Source organism: Archocentrus centrarchus, chromosome 2 (genome assembly GCF_007364275.1).
Source record: "Archocentrus centrarchus isolate MPI-CPG fArcCen1 chromosome 2, fArcCen1, whole genome shotgun sequence".
NCBI lineage: Eukaryota > Metazoa > Chordata > Actinopteri > Cichliformes > Cichlidae > Archocentrus > Archocentrus centrarchus.
In genome coordinates this window covers 7,079,927-7,102,051 of record NC_044347.1, presented here as the reverse complement: position 1 = coordinate 7,102,051, position 22,125 = coordinate 7,079,927, and the positions used below count along the sequence as shown (strand labels likewise).

Sequence of the window (22,125 nt, the reverse complement as noted above, 5' to 3'; positions counted from 1 at the left end):
TAGTGTCATTCATATTTTATTGGATTAATATGGCTTTATTTATGATTTATTCAGTAATTTTGTGTGTAGTACAGGATTCCTCAGGACAGTATCTTTGATTAGAGCCCTCATTGATGACTATATGTAGAAGCATTGAGGAGTTACAGCCCTTTAAAATTTGCATGTCAAAGGGGGCTTAGATGCGGCACTTGGACTATCCAAATGGCACATGAGAGAGCACGCCAGGGCATCAATGCACAAAAACCTTTACAAAACAATAGGCTTTTGTGCTATCTTGATGAAATTCGAAATGCACGACAAAAAGACTTCATTCTACAGCTCCAATGTATTTTCCAGTCGTTACCTTCTATATTCAGTGTGTAGTTACATGATAACAATCAGGAAAAATCTAGGCGAGGCAAAAATTGTCTACTTTTTCTGTGTTCCAAACTTAATAGCTACAAACTCATTACAGTTACAGTGCTTTTGACTACATAAATGAAAAATATAGGTTGTCTGCTTCGCAAAGACACTAAACTTTTGTGTGTACTCCAAAGAGTTCAGGAACAGCAGCTGATTTAATTTGGGTATGCTTTTTCAGGCGTTTTTTGTTTTTTTTAGCCGCCAGTTAAGTGGTTAAGACATTCCTGCAGTTTAATTAATTGATGTGTGTCATCTGGCTTCATTGATAGGTAAAGCTGAGTATCATCTGCATAACAATGAAAATTGATGCAGTGCTTTCTAATAATACTGCCTAAGGGAAGCATGTATAATGTAAATAGAATTGGTCCTAGCACAGAACCCTGTGGAACTCCATAATTAACCTTACTGTCTGAAGAAGACTCCGCATTTACATGAACAAATTGGAGTCTATAAGATAAATATGATTCAAACCACTGCAGTGCAGTACCTTTAATACCTATAGCAAGCTCTAATCTCTGTAATAAAATGTTATGGTCAACAGTATCAAAGCTGCACTGAGGTCCAACAGGACAAGAACAGAGATGAGTCCACTGTCAGAGGCTCTAAGAAGATCATTTGTAACCTTCACTAATGCTGTTTCTGTACTGTGATGAATTCTGAAACCTGACTGAAACTCTTCAAATAAACCGTTCCTCTGCAGATGATCAGTTAGCTGTTTTACAACTACTCTTTCAAGAATCTTTGAGAGAAAAGGAAGGTTGGAGATTGGCCTATAATTAGCTAAGACAGCTGGGTCAGTGATGGCTTTTTAAGTAGACGTTTAATTACAGCCACCTTGAAGGCCTGTGGTACATAGCAAACTAATAAAGACAGATTGATCATTTTTAAGATTGAAGCATCAATAATTGGAAAGACTTCTTTGAACAGTCTAGTAGGAATGGGATCTAATAAACATGTTGCTGGTTTGGAGGAAGTAACTATTGAAGTTAACTCTGAAAGATCAACTGGAGCAAAAGAGTCTAAACAAATACCAGCAGTGCTGAAAGCAGCCGAACATGAAGAATAATCTTTGAGATGGTTATGAATAATTTTTTCTCTAATGTCTAAAATTTTATTTGTAAAGAAATCCATGAAGTCACTACTAGTTAAAGTGAAAGGAATACTCGGCTCTACAGAGCTCTGACTCTTTGTCAGCCTGGCTACAGTGCTGAAAAGAAACCTGGGGTTGTTCTTATTTTCTTCAATTAATGATGAGTAGTAAGATGTCCTAGCTTTACGGAGGGCTTTTTTATAGAGCAACAAACTCTTTTTCCAGGCTAAATGAGCATCTTCTAATTTAGTGAGACGCCATTCCCTCTCCAGGTTTCGGGTTATCTGCTTTAAGCTGTGCGTTTGTGAATTATACCACGGAGTCAGGCACTTCTGATTTGAAGCTTTCCTTTTCAGAGGAGCCACAGTATCCAAAGTCGTACACAGTGAGGATGTAAAACTATTGACGAGATAATCGACCTCATTGGGAGCAGAGTTTAGGTTAATTGCCCCCTAAACCTAATGATGTCACAGTCCTGGTCTGTTTGTCCAGGGTTTTGTGTTTTTGTAACTGAAGTGTTTCATTTCCCTCGTTGTGTTTCTTAGTTTGTTTTTGCCCTAGTTTTATGATGGGTTTGCAGTTTGCACTTTTAGATCTTGCTTTAGTTATTTGAGATATGGGGCCTATTCCAGGAAGCATGTTCAACAAACTCTGAGTTGACCAACTCTGAGATCGGCAACTCTGAGTTTCCCGTTGCAGAACAGCTGATCAGAGTTAGTTCAATCAACTCTAATTATGTTCACCCTGATTTAGCGCATGTATGAGCAAGGAAAGAAAGACATCATCAATGGAGTGCCGACACCAGGATTCACCATGGCAACTGGTAAATAAAGAGCAGAGCCTTCATTTTAATCCAATGATGGAGGATCGCACGTGTCAATGTGGAGCATGATGAGTCACTTTAATCAGCCTGACCCACTCTGACATCATCATAGACAGAATAAAAGTTTGTTATAAAATATATAATTTCTTATATAATATCTGCTGTCATTATTTACACAACTTGAATTTTCATCAGATGAAGCTGAATCCTAATTTTACATTTGATTTATAAAATCTAATTATTCAGCTGCAGCCTGACAAAACAGCTCAGACTGAGTTTAAATGTGTATTAGTTACTAAGACAGCAGCAGACCGTGGGGCGGAGCTTCCCTCAGGTCAGCTTTTATTTAATAGAAACATTTTTACTAAATAATTATTTAATCTATTGATTGATTAGCAACCTCACTTTAATTGTTTTTTAATGGAAAAATTCAATATTTCTGCTATTACTGGATAATAATGAGTAACAAGATTTTTAGTAAAGAATGCAGATCGTGTTGGGAAAATGAATCCATTATTAACAGATCCGGACTGGATGAGCTGGAAAATGACTGGAGCCTGAACTGGATCTGGGCCTTATCCGGTCTGAATCCGTGATCCCTATCCATTTGGATCCTCCTGCGGTGGACTCAGACACAGTTTGCTGATCCGTTATAGAGCTGATGATCTCCGATTTAGGTGATTCTCAGTGGAAAATATGGGCAGCACAGTGCCTCACAGTTAGAATACCATCTGGAAGGCCTGGGTTCGATTCCACCTTGGCCCGGGCCTCTCCCTCTGTGTGGAGTTTGCATGTTCTCCCCGTGCTTGCGTGGGTTTCCTCTGGGTACTCCGGTTTCCTCCCACATTCCAAAGACATGCGCTTACTGGGGTTAGGTTAATTGGCTACACTAAATTGCCCATAGGTGTGAATGTGAGTGTGAAAGGTTGTTTGTCTCTCTGTGTTGGCCCTGTGACAGGCTGGCGATCTGTTCAGGGTGTACCCTGCCTCTCGCCCTTTAGTGTTTTGACATCATTTAAGTCGCTTTAAATACATTTAGTTCAGTTTTCAAGCCTCATCTTCACTCAAACATTCACATCTTCTGATCCAGATATTTTTCCATCCAAAGTGTGTTCTGTGTCGGCAGCTTCATCCAGATCAGTGTGATGTAACAGTGATGCTACCAGTTACTACAGTAAATGTTTCAGAGGAACTGACTGGCAGCTGCCTCATTATAAATCTGTGACATCATCACTGTCACTGTGCATGGAGCGGACATACCCGGACTCTCTTATCATCGTACTTGGGGACTTTAATAAAGCCAGCCTGAGACAGGAACTTCCCAAATATAAACAATATATCACATGTCCGACCAGAGAGGAGAAGACACTAGACCACTGCTACAGCACGATAAGCGGGGCTTATCACGCAGTGCCCCGCGCTGCACTCGGCCTCTCTGACCACGACATGATCCACCTGATCCCCGCGTACAGACAGAGGCTGATGCTCTCAAAACCTGTGGTGAGGACAACAAAGCAGTGGACCCGTGAGGCTGTGGAGGAGCTCCGCACATGCTTCGAAACTACAGACTGGGACTCAATGAGGGCTGCCTGTGACAGTCTGGATGACTTCACAGACACTGTAACCTCGTATATCCACTTCTGCGAGGACAGCATTGTGCCATCACGCACCAGGGTGAGTTATAACAGTGACAAACCCTGGTTTACTCCCAAACTGAAGCAGCTGTGGATAGAGAAGAGGGAGGCTTTTAAAAGTGGGGACAAAGACTGCTACAAAGAGGCCAAGTACAGGTTTAGCAAGGAAGTGGCCACTGCTAGATCACATCACTCTGAGAATATACAGCAGCAGATCTCAGAGAACGACGCGGCCTCTGTATGGAAAAGTTTTAGGCAGATTACCAACTACAAGCCTAAAACCCCCCACTCCACAGACGACCTACAAACTGCAAATAGACTGAACGAGTTCTATTGTCGTTTTGATGGTCAGTTCAGCAGCCTTCACACCTCCACCAGTCCCAACTACAATACAGCCAACACAAATATTCACCCCCCAACCTCCCCCACTCCCCACACCTCAGAGAAGCCCACATCATCAAGGACTCCCACCCCAGAGTCCCCCTCCTCCCCCACCCCCACAGTCTTTTGTATTCAGGAGGACCAGGTGCTAAAGCAGTTCAGGAGTGTCAAAGCTCGCAAAGCTCCAGGTCCAGATGGTGTCTCACCTGCCACACTGAGACACTGTGCTAACGAGCTTGCCCCATTGTTCACGAACATCTTCAACTCCTCACTGGAGGCTTGCCACGTGCCTGTCTGCTTTAAAACTGCTACCATTGTTCCTGTCCCCAAGAAGCCAAGGATCACTGGACTAAATGACTACAGACCTGTGGCACTGACTTCTGTGGTCATGAAGTCATTTGAGCGTCTGGTGCTGTCCCACCTCAAGTCCCTCACAGCCCCCCTTCTGGACCCCCTGCAGTTTGACTACAGAGCCAACAGGTCTGTGGACGACGCCATCAACCTGACTCTGCACTTCATCCTACAGCATCTGGACTCCCAGGGAACCTACGCCAGGATCCTGTTTGTGGACTTCAGCTCTGCCTTCAACACCATCATCCCTGATCTTCTCCAAGACAAGCTGTCCCAGATGAACGTGCCAGATCCCATCTGCAGGTGGATCATTGACTTCCTGATGAACAGGAAGCAGCACGTGAGGCTGGGGAAGAATGTCTCGGACTCCCGGACCATCAGCACTGGCACTCCTCAGGGCTGTGTCCTCTCTCCTCTTCTCCCTGTATACCAACTGCTGCACCTCTGACCACCAGTCTGTCAAGCTTATTAAGTTTGCAGACGACATGACTCTCATCGGACTCATCTCAGACGGGGACGAGTCGGCCTACAGGATGGAGGTCAAACATCTGGTGTCCTGGTGCAGCCACAATAACCTGGTACTGAACGCCCAGAAGACAGTGGAGATTATAGTGGACTTTAGGAAGCACACAGCCCCTCTACCCTCCATCATCCTGACTGACACCCCCATCACCACAGTGGACTCTTTTCGCTTCCTGGGAACTACCATCACCCAGGACCTCAAGTGGGAGCCCACCATCACCTCTGTTGTCAAAAAGGCCCAGCAGAGGATGTACTTCCTGCGGCAGTTGAAGAAATTCAACTTGCCAGCAAGGACCATGGTGCAGTTCTATACTGCCATCATTGAGTCCATCCTCACCTCCTCCATCACTGTGTGGTACGCTGGAGCCACCACTAGGGACAAACAGAGACTACAGCGCGTTGTGCACTCTGCTGAGAAGGTGATTGGCTGTAACCTCCCATCTCTCCAGGACCTGTACACCTCCAGGACACTGGGGCGTGCAGGTCGGATCACAGCCGACCACTCTCACCCTGGGCACAGACTTTTTGACCCTCTCCCCTCAGGCAGGAGGCTACGGTCCATACGGACCAGAACCTCCCGCCATAAGAACAGTTTCTTCCCCTCTGCTGTTGGACTCATGAACAATTACCCTAAGACTGTTACCACCACCCTCCACAAACGCTGATGACCCTATGTCTATGCTCCTGTCTGATTGCACTGATGTACATATTAGTGGAATATAGGTGCCGTTTACACGAGACCGTTTTCATTTTGAAACGGTGTCGTTTTGATGCGTTTCGGCCTTGCGTTTACACGACAACGGTGTCGTTTTGATGCGTTTCGCCCTTCTGTTTACACGACAACAGAGTGAAAACGATGTGTTTCAGAAACGGGGTCCAGAGTGGAGCGTTTCAGAAACGCACCGGCTTGCGTTTTCGTGTAAACACTTGAAACCGGGGTGATTTGAAAACGCTGGACTCGCACATGCGCACTATGGTTGCGACGGCCAGTTTTTCGCGCACGCGCAAACTGATAAACAGTACTCGCGGATTCACGAGTGCTTCTTATGCTTTTCCTGTGTTTTTACCGTTTTGTAATTCAGCGTTGTGTGCAGCAGCGATCCAACCTCATCATCTGTCCACACAAAACCTCTCACATTGGCCGTTTTGTAAGTAATGAACAATTTGCCGCACTACCTACTGTGTCACTCCACGCATGCGCGTCTTGCGTAAACAAACTGCAAAGAGAAAACCAACGCCAACTTGTGGCCTGGCATGGGAACTACATCGTTTTCATCGTTTCACATGTCCTCGTGTAAACGCGGATCGTTTCTGAAACGCCATCGTGTAAACGAAAGGCTGAAACGCATCAAAACAACACCGTTTCCAGTGAAAACGGCTTCGTGTAAACGGCACCATAGTCTACATTCTTTTATCTTTTAATCAGTCTCTGCACTGTATATTTTGTAATTTTGTAATATTGTGCTATAGTTATAGCTCTAATATCTCTGTATATTTGCAATTGTATACTTGTATATTGTCTTATAGTTTTTATACTTATTTGTTTTTTTTCTGTAAGCACGAAGTACCGCAGCAATTTCCTAATGCTGTGAACCTGTTCACCCATATGGCAATAAAAACCTTCTGATTCTGATTCTGATTCTGACTGTCTCCGTCCTTACAGCCTGTTGATGAGTGAATGACTGCAAAAGCTTCATGTTACTTACAAAAATAACAAACTAACGTCTAACTGGGATTTCAGTGCTTGTAGAAACATAAACGTCTGCAGATGAATTCGCTCCTCTGATGCTGTGACAGCCACTTTATGAATGAGGAAATGAATGGGAGTGTCAGACAGATGGTTCAGGTGCAGCAGGAGGGGAGGAGTCAAGAGAGTCACTCAGAGTTTGACTGACTCAATAAAAGTGGAAGCTTTGCACTTGTTCAAAGAGCTAAAAATCAATTTTTAGATGCAATGAAACTCAAAAAACAAAAACACATTGAAAGAGATTTACAAGTAAGGACATGTCAGGACATAAATTAAATGTAGCAAGTATTTGGTAAATCGATCTCAAATCAACTCACAAACCACATGATCTGACCTGAGTGTCTCCAGGTTACAGCGGGGACTCTCCAATCCAGCAAGCAGCAGCTTCAATCCTGAGTCTTGCAGGTTGTTGTTACTCAGGTCTAGCTCTGTCAGCTTACAGTCTTCTAGTTGAAGAGAGGAGGACAGAGCTTCCCAGCTTCTGTCTGACAGGTTACAGCTGCTCAGCCTGAACAGATAACATATAGCGTAGGGTTGTACTGATGAACAGTGGTGTCAGTGATGGTCAAAGTGACGGGCAATAGCTCACCCATCTAATTTCCCCATTAATGCTTTAAATTGATACTATTATTCTAAGAGTCATGATCGATTACATTTGCTTTGCTAGAGTTTTGGATCTTCCACAGATAACCAACACTTGCAACACAGACGTGTCTGAGCGTCCATACTGTGTGTGTGTGTGTGTGTGTGTGTGTGTGTGTGTGTGTGTGTGTGTGTGTGTGGTGTCACTGATCATTACAGTTCTCATCAGATATGAGAGAAAATAGGAGGAGCATATTTCTGACTGTTGGACTGTTGGGGATTTTTTTGTTATTGTTGTTTTTTGGTTTTGTTTGTTTGTTTGTTTTAAATGAATGCTTAATGTCCACAGATGTTCCTTTATCTCATCTCCTTATAGTAACTTGTTTCCTCCACTGGGCATTTCAGTTGGTGAAAACTCTCCTGTGTTGGTGAGGGAACAGTGAAGAGTGCAGAGAGAGGAGAGATATTTCACACAGAAAAAAAAAATAACCTGAACAATATAACAGAACTGTCTGTCTAAGCTGAAAAGCTGGTAGCCGTCATAAGTTAATAACGTTATAAATGTTCAGCTGACATCCAGCCAATGTATGTTCAGAAATTAAGAGGCTGAAACAGAAAGTGGTGTTTGTCAACATGCAAATGCTTCTTTATGCTGGAAGTGAGAAACAAACTCACAATGTGCCTGTTTGTGTTGCATAATTTTTTTTTCTTTTTTTGTATGATAAGGAGGGTGGATAGCAGCACTATAATTACAGGGTCCTGTTGAAAGGCAGTGATGCCACAGAGGAGCAATGCCCCCTTATTGATTTCTTAGTTTGTTACATAATTGCCACACTTGCATGATCATCAATATGTGTTCTCCACTGAACCATCCAATGTGTACTCTCAGTAGGAACAATATGAGAACAGCACCCCCACCAAGGCTGGAGATGGAGCAATACTGGAAGAGCATATGGGAGAAGGATGCGTCACACAACACCAATACTCAGTGGTTAGTGGATCTAAGAGAAGACCACAGCAACCTCCCTGAACAGGTTCCAGTAACCATCACAGTGGCAGATATCCAAGAAAGAGTCTCTCATATGACGAGCTGGACAGCACCAGGTCCTGACATGATACACACCTACTGGCTAAAGAAGCTAACTACACTCCATGAGCACCTGGCAACACAAATGAACCAACTGCTAGAGGCTAAGACACACCCAGAATGGCTGACTAAAGGCCATATGGTCCTGATCCCCAAAGACCCCCAGAAGGGACTGGTCAAATCCAACTACCGGCCAATAACCAGCCTCAGTACAACATGGAAACTCCTTTCAGGTATCATAGCAGCTAAGATGAGCAGGCACGTGGCTCAATACATAAGCGAGGCCAGGAAGGAATTGTCAGAGATACCAGAGGAGCAAAACACCACCTACTGGTGAACAGAGCAGTCACTCAAGACTGTAAGACCAGGCTGACCAACCTGTGCACTGCCTGGGATGATTGCAAGAAATCCTATGACTCAATGCCACACAAACGGACCTGGAATGCCTAGAACTCTACAAATCAACAGGACACTAAGAGCTTTCATTAGGAACTTATTGGGAATGTGGAGAACAACACTGGAGGCAAATTTCAAACCAATTGCACCACTGCTGTTCTGCATAGGCCTGAATCCCCTCAGCCAGATCATTGACAAAACTGGCTATGGATACCAACTACGAAATGGCCACTGATGTTAAGACCAGAAAGCTCCTTACCTTGGAGGGTTTCACCCCAAATCCAGCACCCTGAGACTGTATGCTAAGTAATAATTCAATTCTCTCAATGAATGAACTCAATTATAAAAAAAAGATTACATGTCTAATATTACCAGTGGTTATATTATTAAACTTTGTTTGCTGATCTGAAAATATTTAAGTGTGACAAATATACAAAAACTAAGAAATCAGTAAGTTTTCACACCACTGTATGGATCATAAGAAGAAAATAATAAGTGATTTCCTGTAAAGTGTAATTAAGTCATTAAAGCTTTATGATAACTTACAGAGCTTTGTTGGAGGCTTTGACCACTGGCAGCAGCCTCAGCAGAGCCTCCTCTGAAGCAAAGTATTTCTTCAGGTCAAACACATCCAGATATTCTTCTGATGACAGTAAGATGAAGACCAGAGCTGACCACTGAGCAGGAGACAATTTATGTGTGGAGAGACTTCCTGAACTCAGGGACTGTTGGATCTCCTTCACTAGAGAACGATCATTCAGTTCATTCAGACAGTGGAACAGGTTGATGCTTTTCTCTGCAAACAGATTCTCACTGAGCTTCTCCCTGATGTACTGAACTGTTTCCTGATTGGTCTGTGAGCTACTTCCTGTCTGTGTCAGAAGACCTCGTAGGAGAGTCTGATTGGTCTGCAGTGAAAGACCCAGGAGGAAGCGGAGGAACAAGTCCAGGTGTCCATTTGGACTCTGTAAGGCCTTGTTCACAGCACTCTGGTAGAGGTGTTTCTCTGTCTGGGAGGTTGATTGTTGTTCTTCCAGCAGATTGACTCCAGAATTGATGAAGGTCAGGTGGACATGAAGAGCAGCCAGAAACTCCTGAACACTCAGATGGATGAAGCAGAACACCTTGTCCTGGTACAGCCCTCTCTCCTCTATAAAGATCTGTGTGAACACTCCTGAGTACACTGAGGCTGCTCTGATATCGATGCCACACTCTGTCAGGTCTGATTCATAGAAGATCAGGTTTCCTTTCTGCAGCTGATCAAAATCCAGTTTTCCCAGAGACTCAATCATCTTCCTGCTCTCTGGACTCCAGTGTGGATCTGTCTCAGCTCCTCCATCATACTTGACCTTCTTCACTTTGGCCTGAACCACCAGGAAGTGGATATACATCTCAGTCAGGGTCTTGGGCAGCTGTCCTCTCTTTCTGTTTTTCAGCACATCCTCCAGAACTGTAGCAGTGATCCAGCAGAAGACTGGGATGTGGCACATGATGTGGAGGCTTCGTGATGTCTTGATGTGGGAGATGATCCTGCTGGCCTGTTTCTCAGTTCTGAATCTCTTCCTGAAGTACTCGTCCTTCTGTGGGTCAGTGAACCCTCTGACCTCTGAAACCATGTCAACACACTGAGCAGGGATCTGATTGGCTGCTGCAGGTCGTGTGGTTATCCAGAGGTGAGCAGAGGGAAGCAGGTCCCCTCTGATGAGGTTTGTCAGCAGCACATCCACTGAGGTGGACTCTGTAACATCAGCCAGGATCTCAGTGTTGTGGAAGTCCAGAGGAAGTCGACCCTCATCCAGACCATCAAAGATGAACACAACCTGGAAGTCTTCAAAGCTGCAGATTCCCACTTCTTTGGTTTCAGGAAAGAAGTGATGAACAAGTTCCACCAAGCTGAACTTTTTCTCTTTCAGCACATTCAGCTCTCTGAAACTGAATGGAAATATGAATTGGATGTAGTTGTTGGCTTTGTCTTCAGCCCAGTCCAGAGTGAACTTCTGTGTTAAGATTGTTTTCCCAATGCCAGCCACTCCCTTTGTCAGCACTGTTCTGATTGGTTCATCTCTTCCAGGTGAGCCTTTAAAGATGTCTTCTTGTCTGATTGGTGTTTCTGGTCTGTCTGGTTTCCTGGATGCTGTTTCAATCTGTCTGACCTCATGTTCATCATTGACCTCTGCAGTCCCTCCCTCTGTGATGTAGAGCTCTGTGTAGATCTGATTCAGAAGGGTTGGGCTTCCTGCTTTAGCGATGCCCTCAAACACACACTGGAACTTCTTCTTGAGGTTAGATTTAAGTTCTTGTTGACAAAGTAGGGCAATGTATTCTGAAAATGCAATAATAAGCTATTAAATTAATTATTATATATTAAGTAGGCCAACATGTTGGTCCATCTCTTGAGACATTAGTAAATATTTTATTTTTGCAGCAGCGTAAATCTTCAGAGAAATCCTCTTACTGCTCTGCAGACGGTCAGCCAGCTCCTCCTGCTTCATTCTCCTCAGGAAGTGCAGTGTGATCTTCTCAAAAGCCTCTCTGCTTCTCTTCTGCTCTTTATCTTCACCCTCCAAGGCCGTGTCACCCTCCCCATGACTCTCTAAGCATTCTGGGTAATCTGGACTCAGAACCTTCTGGATCTTTTTCAGCTCGTTCCTCACAAAAGTGATGATGTTGTCCTCCAGCAGCTGGAACAGAATACTATATGAACGACCCAATCAGACTGAATCATAGAGCCAAACATCAGATCACAATGAGAAGCTACTGGTCTACAGCAAAGATGTTTCTAAAATAAATGCAGTCAAACTTCACTCATTTTAGGCCACTGAGATTAAAAATGATGCTTAGTTGTTGGTTGGTTCTAGTTTCCATGATATGCTTCAAGGTCTGTTTTAAAACCAAAACTAACAATGTATATCACTCGGATGAAGAAATCAGTTTCACCTTCACCTTTAGCGGAAATAGAAGTATGGCCAAGTGCAAAGATACTGCACCACCTGATGAAGCGCCTGATAAAGTGGTGCCTTCCGAAGAGCTGTAATGCTCTTCTTGGCTCTGCAGTACTGCACATTCATCTCGTCGTCATCACCTTCAACGCCATCAGTACTGCACAGCTACATAATTCATCATCATCATTCAAGATGTAGTAAGAAAGTGGGAAAGGTTTATAGGAGTGTGGGAAGGGTTTATAAAGCCTTCAAATACATATATAAGCCTGCACTGTATCCATAGTATGTCCACACTTCTGGTGGGCTGTCTTATTTTCTACACAACAGTCACATTTCCCTGAATTTTGGTTCCTTATTGTAAATAAGGTGCCAGTAAATATGCCCATGCAGGCCAACAGTGATTAGGTGTGGGTGATCTGTGAGGTCAAGTCAAGTCACATGTATTTATATAGCACATTTAAAACAACAAAAGCTGACCAAAGTGCTGTACATAAATTTAGAATCAATCTTGGACCAAATTATTGTTGTTACATGTCAAACATATAACGAGCATTTCAGAACACCCATCCAAAGACAAAGACAAACAAACATGGGAGATAAGTGTTCCGTGGCCTTGCTGCCATCAAAGGCGCTGCTGTTCAAGAAGATGGAAACAAAGCAAACACAATGGGACAGGTGAGGAGAAAAAAAGCATCTCATTCTCTTTCTCTTCAGCTCTCAGCGGAGACGGTTGCACTTTTCTTCTCTCCCCAGCCCTTCCTTTTTCCCCTGCTTTGCTGCTTTAGAGCCTCTCTTCACACAACTTCCGAACTGGAATTTATAATTACGGATCTGGTCAGCTGGTCTCTCAACGCCATTGTTTTGATCAAATTTTCACCATGAGGAGATTGGGGGAAGGAGAACCCTATTCCCTCTTATCAATTGACATTCCAGCTGGCTACGTTATGGATTCCTGTGTGGTGTGGAAGATGACGTGCCTGGCCGTATTGTCAATGGAATACACACACATTTGGCTTATTGACACTGGCGTTTCTCCGAATTGGACCGGGAGATACCTGGCTTATCGTTGCAATTCAGGAAGTCTAGGCAGCTGTCTGGCCTTGGTAAGGCTGCTTATGACGGGAATGCAGGAAGGTACAGACTCAATCTCAGACTCTGTATATCTGGAGTTGATTCGGAGGGGTAAGATCTTGGAGATTTATGTATCTGTTTCTGCATGGCAAAGGAACGAACCAAGAAGATTCGGATGAATTGGATTTTTCGCCACAGAGAGGTGCCAGTAAGACTGAAGGCTGTCAACAAATTAATCAGTACAGTCTGCACCAAAACAAGTCGTAGAATCAGGAATTTGGCTCCCTGGCAGCCTTGGACTGCCGCCTATCAAATTGTCTCCGGGATATTTGTAAACAGATGCTCTACACCCCCCGCCGTCCTGTCTTCTTCTGACCTGTGTTGGACTGATCTCCCTGACCTAGCTGATGATGAACTCTACATCTTATCAGAACTGTTAGCTGAGGAGGGAGTTTGAGTCAGCCCCACAGTAGCCCGACCCCCCCTCTCGCCTCCGCTGGCTCCCCTGTCCATCCCTCCCCACCCTAGTGCTCCCATGCTATATGTTTCTGCTCTATCGCAGAGGTTTTTGTAACCTGATACTGTGTATGTGCATATGTATACAAAGTATGAGATGATTTTTTTCCTCACTCATCCCTTTATGTTTTCACTATTGTTTCTGTCTTTTAATGGCAGCGCCTCCAGAAGGGGGGCAGCATGGCCACAGTTCACCTATCTCCCCATGTTTGTTCTGTTTGTCTCTTGGATGGGTGTTCTGTTAACTGTAATTTCCCCATTGTGGGATCAATAAAGTATCATCATCATCATCATCATCATCATATTTTGCCATGTAATGGGGGCCGGTGGGGGCAATTGGATTCAGGGTTACTGTGGACTGACCCAACTGTCCATCGACTAAACAGTCCTGATAAAGGTGGAATGTTGATCAGCAGCAGTCACGAGAAGCACCAGTTCACACAAATCACAAGACTTGGTGGTGCCGGTGAAGAGCATCTGTTTACATAACTCCAGGAGAGAATAAGATTCCCAGCAATTCAAGGCCAGATAATGCAATTGTTTTGGTAAAGGCTGCCACTTACTGACTGCCTTAAATCTTACTGAAGCGTCTCAATGGTGAATTCAAATTGGCTAAATTTTCTTGGTTTGTTTCTCGCCGGCAGAACAGACACTTATCCAAGATTTAAATTGTTCCATCCGCGAGCATGGTCGAATCTGGCCTACGAGCCTAAAGATTCACTCCCAGCTTCCAGTTCAGCTCCAGCAGATTCTGAGTCTGAGTGTGCAATGCTCTGCACATCCTTTCATATTGACCAGGCAGTCTTATCACGGCCCAAACGACTGCCCAGACTTTCTGAATTTCCCGATAAGTCAGGTACCCACCAAGTCCAATCAGAAAGTATCCTGTTACCAGTAAGCCAAATATATAAGAGTCTTCCACATCTTCGATGGACACACCTGCCAGGCACATTATCCTCCAGTGTTCCCAGGAGTCCATAATGTAGCCAGCTGGATAAGTTCCGCTGAGACAAGACAGTCTCCTTTTCCCAATCTCGTCTTGGAGAAAATCTGATCAATAGTGTTGACAGACCAGCTGACCAAATCCATAGTTTTAATTTCCAGTTCAGAGATGTGTAAAGAGAGGCTCTTGAGCACAAGCCAAGCAGCAAAGCAGAGAAGATAAGGAGAGGGTTGGGAGAGAGAAAAAAAGGCATCTGTCCCCACTGAGAGCAGAAGAGAGTAGGGGAATTGCCCAGAAGAGTTTTGCCCTTTAGGGCCCATAGAAAACCCTCATGGGGACTGTAAAGGTCAAATGTGCTGTAGCCTCCACATGGACGAGCCTGCCTGGGCCCCATGTGTGTTTTCTTTGTGGGGTTCACACAGGATTTTCTTTGGGGGGGCCTAAAAGGGCAAAACTGCTATGGCCCCAAATGTATTTTTCTTTTTTGTGGGCAAACACACATTTATATATTTTTAAGGATATGAAATATTGTACAAGCAGCAGTTAAAGTGTTCTGGAACCTTCAATTAATGAGCAATTAAATGTCACATATTACACATGAATATGACTGTGCTGCTCCAGCTGACAGCATAGAGATACTTGCTCAGTAATAACAAGATAATGACATCCACACAAAATGTTCTGATCACTTCCTCTGCATTTCCTCTGTTGCTGCTCTACGTGGTTCAATAAAAATGGTTGTGGAGCATCTATAGACAGAGATCAAAATCCATAAGAAAAAGCACATTTTCTCTGTGAAGCAGACATCTTTGGTAACAATGTTGAGCAGTGCAATCCACTGGTGTACAAAGTGCAGCATGGAGATGACTGAAAGAACAGATGTAACAGTAGTTGTTGTACATGTACAAACCATAAATATGGAGTCCAGCTGTGTTTGATGCTGCTGGGCAGACTGACCACTGGGATCCTCTGAGCTCTCCTGATCCACTCTGTGAAGGAATCATGAAGAATTAGCTCTCATCCACACAGGGACCAACACAAGCTCAAAGTCCATGAAGTGATGTTTGGATGAAGAGTGAAGCAGATGACTCCCTGTAGCAGCAAAGCTTTACTAGCCCTCAGTGATCCCACTGAGAATCTACAGCTCAGTCTGCAGCTGTTCACAGCTTTCAGCTCACTGTGGTTTAGTCCTAACAGCTCTCACCAACTCCTTCACAAAGATTTAGTTTCAGCTGAAGCGCCCTGGAGTAAGACAGTCTCTCTCTCTGTGCTTTCACTGCTGAGCTCCCAGTTCTCAACAACTTCCTCTGAGTCACTAAAACACTATAGATCGAATGCTGTTTGAAACCTTCATGCTCACATGGAAGCAACGTATGAACCATTACAGCCCCTCAGACATGTGAGGATAGAACAATGATCCATAAACCTTCATGAAGACAAACGTGTCACCAGGACATCAAATACAGACTCACAAAGGTGTCTCCTGTGTTTGAAGCACAGCTCAAAGGAGCCCCCTGCTGGAGCAGCTGCAGTCCTACAGACACTCAGCCTCTTCACTACACAAACACCTCCTACAACATCCATTCTTTACACTCTGACTGCTGTGTTTGTCCAACAAACTCCAACACACACCGCTTCACATATGAACACAGAAATGTGTGTGAAAAAGAGCTGAGCTGACATTAAACATGATGGAGAATTTATTCAGAAACACTGAGTCAGGAACAACATTTAGACACACATTACCTCTCTGCAGGAGGAGGAACACCTGATTTAAACTGAACAGGAAGATCCTTTGACTTGTCGCTCTTTAAGGACACACAGCTGGGTTCAGGTTCAGGTCCAGGTTCAGGTCCAGGTTGGTTCCTGTGAATAATGATGCAGCAGTGATGTGAGTGCTGAGCTGTGACATGGAGAAGAGTCATGGACAGTTAGAGATGGTCATCTCACCTCTGAGCTTTGGTCTGGCTCTCATGTTCCCCACACAGAGTGGTTTTAGAGGGAGGGACTCCCTCCTCTCTGTCCTCACACTGATCCATGCTGCTGAATTCACATCAGCTCACACACACTTTCTACCTTCACCTGCAGAGGAAACACACATCAGCCCAGCACACACACACACTGATTCACTTTGACACTGTGACGTGTACTTAAAGTACTGAAAGTAGATCCTGTTACACTCAGTAACATGTAAGCTGTACTTTGAATCTGTACAGGCTGAAGTAACTGTAGCTGTGAAAAAGTGTCGAGCAGGAGTGAGGACACAAACAAACTGCTCTCATCCACGGACTCACACTCACACACAAAATGGCGGCACGCTCGGCCTCGTTGTTCCTGTTGTGAGTCCGTTACCGTGAACTATGGAGCGGCAGATTTGTGGTGTTTCTAAGCTGCACACAGCTGATGTTAGCCAGGAAAAGCTCACAGACTGCTTCATTACCTTCACACGGAGCTTCACACGGAGACGATCATCTGCAGCTCCGAGTTCAGGAGAGAGAAAGTGAAAGTTTAACAGGAAGGAAACACACAGAGAGGCGTTTGAGGGCAAGTTCACAGTCAGGAAAATCAGAAACTGATCAGCTGGGCTTCAATTCTGTTTCCATCTTTAGAAACATCTGGAAATATTTGGAGGTTTCACAGAAACCAGCATCACTGTCCTGTTCTTGAACGCAGCCTCTAAAATGATGTGTTTATATTGTGAGTCTGAATTCAAACTGCTTTCACTGCATATGAAAGAAAAGAGTGCAATTTAGTTTGAGTGGTTTTAGCTGAGCTGCGTCCTTAATCACATGTGAACTGAACAGTTTGTATTGTTGAGGAGCAGGAAGCCTCTCAGTGAGCACTGTGAGGAAATCACTGTTTTTCTCTGGGACTCTTTATCTGCTTTATCTTTGACACAAGTTTGACTCTCAGAGGAAAGCTTCTTCCACATGTCTGTTTCATTAAGACTTGAAGTATTCGCTAATGGCTGGAGTACAAGAAGAAGTACATTTGTTACTTTACTGCCAACAGCAGCCAGGACCACAATGAACCCTGACCTCCAGGAGGCTCTCAGGATCCAGCTGCTCCAGTAAGCTGTTCCTGATAATCCAGAACATTTGAATCACGACTGGTTACGTCATCATTGGTGACGTGGGATGATACGTAAGATGGCGCCGGTGTGTGTGGCTGCTCGTCTGTCATTCTCATGTTTGTTTGTGTTTATATTGTTTTTAACCTATGTCATTTATGGAACTGAGTCTCTGCTGGTGTATGATCGCCGAACACTACTGGACCTCCAACCTTCGGTCCAGGACATGGTGATATTTGGGGTTGGTGGACAGCAATCCTTGCCCCCGTTTCTGTCGGAGATTCCGAGTCATCTGTGGCGGGTTCCTGCGCTGCCTTCCCGGCGGAGACGTCATCGTCGTCGCGGAAGAAGAAGCGGCCGGCTGGTGAAGCTGAAATTTTACCTGACGCACTCTTCTGCTTCTACCCGATCGGTGCATGGATCGTTTCTAGGATCTCGTGTGCCTCGGCGTTTCCTGGATCCCGTTGATGCCTGTTTGGTGCCCATTGTCGGCTTTGAAGCCCTTCGGCCCCGCCGCCCATGCCCTCTCCGGCTCAACATGCGCCGACAATGTCTCCGAAACCTGAGACCGCTGTGCCGGGTTTCCCGACTTGTTGGAGCCCATGCTCCAGTTCCTGTCAGGATTGGCCTGGTAAATGCCAGGTCGCTGGCGAATAAAACTTTTATTCTTCGGGACTTTTTTAGTTCCCGTAACCTGGATCTTCTGTTTGTGACTGAGACGTGGCTGAGTGTTGGCGAGTCCAGTGCTCTGTCTGAGCTTTTACCAGAGGATTGTTGTTATTTTAACTCACCGCGGGCTTCAGGGAGAGGCGGAGGCACAGCGACTGTTCACAAACAGGACTACAAATGTAAGCAGTGCTTTCTACAGTCGTCATTCTCCAGCTTTGAGTTTACCTCGTTTGAGATGAGGCACATTAACCCGGTTTTCTGCGCTGTGGTTTACCGGCCCCCCAAATACAACAAAAACTTCATAAATGACTTCTTTGATTTTCTAGCAGGGATTATACCTAATTATGAATATGTTCTTATTGTTGGAGATTTTAATATACATGTGTGTTGTCCTGATAAGCCACTGGTAAAGGACTTTTTAAGCCTTCTTGACTCTTTTAACCTGGTACAGGCCGTACCCGGCCCTACACATGAGCACGGACACACACTGGACCTGGTTCTTTCCTGCGGTCTGCCTGTGACTAACCTGGAAATCTGTGACTCTGTATTCTCGGATCATCTGCCTGTGTTATTCACTGCTAGTTTGACACGTACTGCAGTTAAAACTCGCGCTCCTGTTCGGCGCTGTCGGGTTATTAACCCGTCCACTGCCGCTCAGTTTTCTACTGCTTTTTTTCACCTCTGTGGTTCGTTTGACTTTATCTCCTCTGATACAGAAGAGCTTATTTCTTGGTTCTACTCTTCCTGTCAAACCATCCTGGACTCGGTGGCTCCATTAAAAACCAGGCAGCCAAAGACTAAACCTGAGCCGTGGTTTAATGACAGAACTCGTGCTGTGAGGAGGGAATGTCGCCGAGCTGAACGAAGGTGGAAAAAAGATAAACTGCAGGTGACTCTTCAAATTTTAAAAGACTGCTGGCGTCACTACCAGAGCACGGTTAAAGAGGCAAAAAGGGAATACTTTGCAAAAATTATTTCCTCCAACAGCCATAACCCACATCTTTTGTTTAACACTATTAACTCTGTGCTTAATGCTCCACAGAATGCCTGTTTGGAAGCTTCTCCTGATACGTGCAATAATTTTCTGCGTTTTTTTATTGAAAAGGTTGCTAGTACCAGGGCTCTTATCACAGCTCCTGGTTCTGACCCCTCTGTTTCAGTCCCTTGCTCTGCTGTTTTCACTCAGTTTGAGTCTGTGACTCTCTCACTTTTAGAGGATGTGGTCGGCCATATTAAGCCATCAGGTTCCCCCCATGATCCTGTCCCTCCACGATTTTTTAAAGAAATTTTATCTAGTATAGGGCAGCCTGTTCTTACCATTATAAATAGCAGTCTGTCCTCAGGTGTGGTCCCTGCTATTTTTAAACATGCAGTAGTCCAGCCACTGCTTAAGAAACCTGGTCTTGATCCTGCTGTGCTGGCTAATTATCGGCCTATTTCCAAGCTGCCTTTTCTTTCTAAGGTTTTAGAAAAAATTGTGTACTGTCAGCTGAAACAGTTTTTAGATGAGAATAGCACCCTGGAGGTTTTTCAGTCAGGTTTTAAAACCCTTCATAGCACAGAATCTGCTTTATTAAGGGTTTTTAACGACATCCTTCTTGCATGTGATTCTGGGAACCATGTTGTTCTGGTTTTACTTGACCTAACTGCTGCCTTTGATACAGTAGATCACAACATTTTAATATCTCGTTTACACCACTTAGTAGGCATTGGTGGCACTGTTCTTAAATGGTTCAGTTCTTACCTGGCAGAGAGAACTTTTTCTGTGAGCATTCTTGATGCTGAATCATCTGCTGCTTCTCTGCCATGTGGTGTCCCACAGGGCTCAATTCTGGGCCCACTGCTTTTCTCACTGTATTTACTGCCTCTGGGTTCTATCCTCAGAAAACATGGAATCTCATTTCATTGTTATGCTGACGATTGTCAAATTTATTTGCCCTTGAAGAAGAAGGATATCCATTCCATAAAACATCTCCTGGCATGTCTAGGTGATATTAAAGCTTGGTTGGCCTTGAACTTTTTAAATTTTAATGAAAAGAAAACAGAGGTAATGGTGTTTGGACCCAGTGGCTCCTGTGAGTCCTCCTCTGTTGACCTGGGACCCTTGGAGGTATATTTTAAACCCATTATTACTGATCTTGGTTTTAAGGTGGGCAGTGATTTTAAATTGGACAGCCAAATCAGAGCTGTGGTTAAGTCCAGTTTTTATCATTTGAAGCAATTGGTATCAGTAAAAGCATTTCTATCTAGGCAGCATTTTGAAACAGTGATCCATGCTTTTATTTTATCTCGACTGGATTACTGTAATTCACTTTATTTTGGAGTCAGTCAGTCGCTACTCTCACGTCTGCAGCTGGTTCAAAATGCTGCTGCACGACTTTTGATGGGAACTCAAAAGAGAGAGCACGTGACCTCTGTCCTGGCCTCACTTCACTGGTTGCCTGTACATTTTAGGATTCATTTTAAGATTCTTATGTTTGTTTTTAAATCTTTGCACAATCTTGCCCCGCCTTACCTCTCTGAGCTTCTTCACCCCTACATACCTTGCCGGTCTCTCAGGTCAGCAGACCAGCTGCTCTTGGAGGTACCAAGATCAAGAAGGAAGCTCAGAGGGGACAGGGCTTTCTCTGTTGTTGGTCCTAAGTTATGGAATGACTTGCCTTTGCAGGTTAGAGCGGCCCCTTCACTGTCCACTTTTAAAGTTCGTCTTAAAACCCATCTTTTTTCCTTGGCTTTTAACTCCAGCGGGATCTAGTTTTAAACTGTTTTTTTTTTTTTTTTTTTTTTTTTTTTTTAACCTGAAAGAGTTATTAAATTGTTATTTATTTGTGTTTTAATGTACAGCACTTTGTGTCAGCTGTGGTTGTTTTAAAGTGCTTTATAAATAAAGATGGTATGGTATGGTATTTAAATGAGCACATCTGGAAATCAAAGACAGAACATGTATTTAATGTGACCGAGGTTTTTACTGTCCTTTGTCATAAGACACAATAATGTGCAGCGCCTCTCAGTGTACAGAGATGAATTATTGCTCATTTGAAATCAGCTGCTAAAGGCTGAACTGCATCAAATGTGCAGTAAAAGTAAGTGTGACACATGATCACAGAGCTGTGAGCTTCTCTCTTTACACACTGCACCTCTGGAGGCCAACAAGCCTTTCTCTCCAAGATCGCAGCACAAACGTCAGTGATCGAAGCAAACAGAAGCAACGAGGCACTGAAGGCACACCCAGCAATGACAATGAAATATTGAAGGCTCAATTAATTTGTGATGAAGAAAAAATAATTAAAACGAAAACATTACTTTGGTTTTACCAAAAGACAACCAAATAATCAAAAAGGATGAAAAAATGAGCCGTTTCTGTTTTTTTGTCTGTGTAAATTGTAGTGAAAAATCAAAGTGTGTGAATGCACATGGAGCCCATACAGGCCCGAGATGTTCCTGTTTGAGACGATGACAAAGACACTTTGTCCTCATTCAGTGTCCACGAGCTCTGATCATTTCTGTCTGACACTTGAAATTCAAACACCACAAATAACAAATTACTGCTGTTTTCTCACTTTGTGTCTTTAATGTGTTTGATGAGTTGTGTCCTTGATAAAGTCTGGATTAAATTCACACTGAGAAACCTCTTAATATGCATTTGTTACAGTGTATCTGCTCTCTGAAGCTAACCTGCAGTTCCTCTCTGTGACCACCTGAGGGCAGTAAGCACTCATCAGCTCATCTCTGCTGACGTCAGTGTTTAATAACTTCTGTGTTCCCATATAGAGCGTCATTATCACACTGATGAACATTAGTGCTGAAACACTGCAGGAAATGTGTCATAATGTCAGGATTATTGGATGTGCAGAGTTGTAGTTACTGACAGTGACCACTGGAGGGCAGTGATCCTGATA

At 44.1% G+C, this 22,125-nt stretch overlaps 1 protein-coding gene across 1 annotated transcript in view; it reads right to left on the bottom strand.

Annotated features, from left to right (window-relative positions):
• Positions 1 to 22,125, bottom strand: part of LOC115798479 (uncharacterized) — a 214,761-nt gene that overhangs the window by 68,375 nt on the left and 124,261 nt on the right. Inside the window, exon 15 of the mRNA XM_030755332.1 lies at positions 7,285 to 7,376. Within this exon, the coding sequence (XP_030611192.1) occupies positions 7,285 to 7,376 (92 nt within the window). The remainder of the gene's footprint in view (positions 1 to 7,284; positions 7,377 to 22,125) is intronic.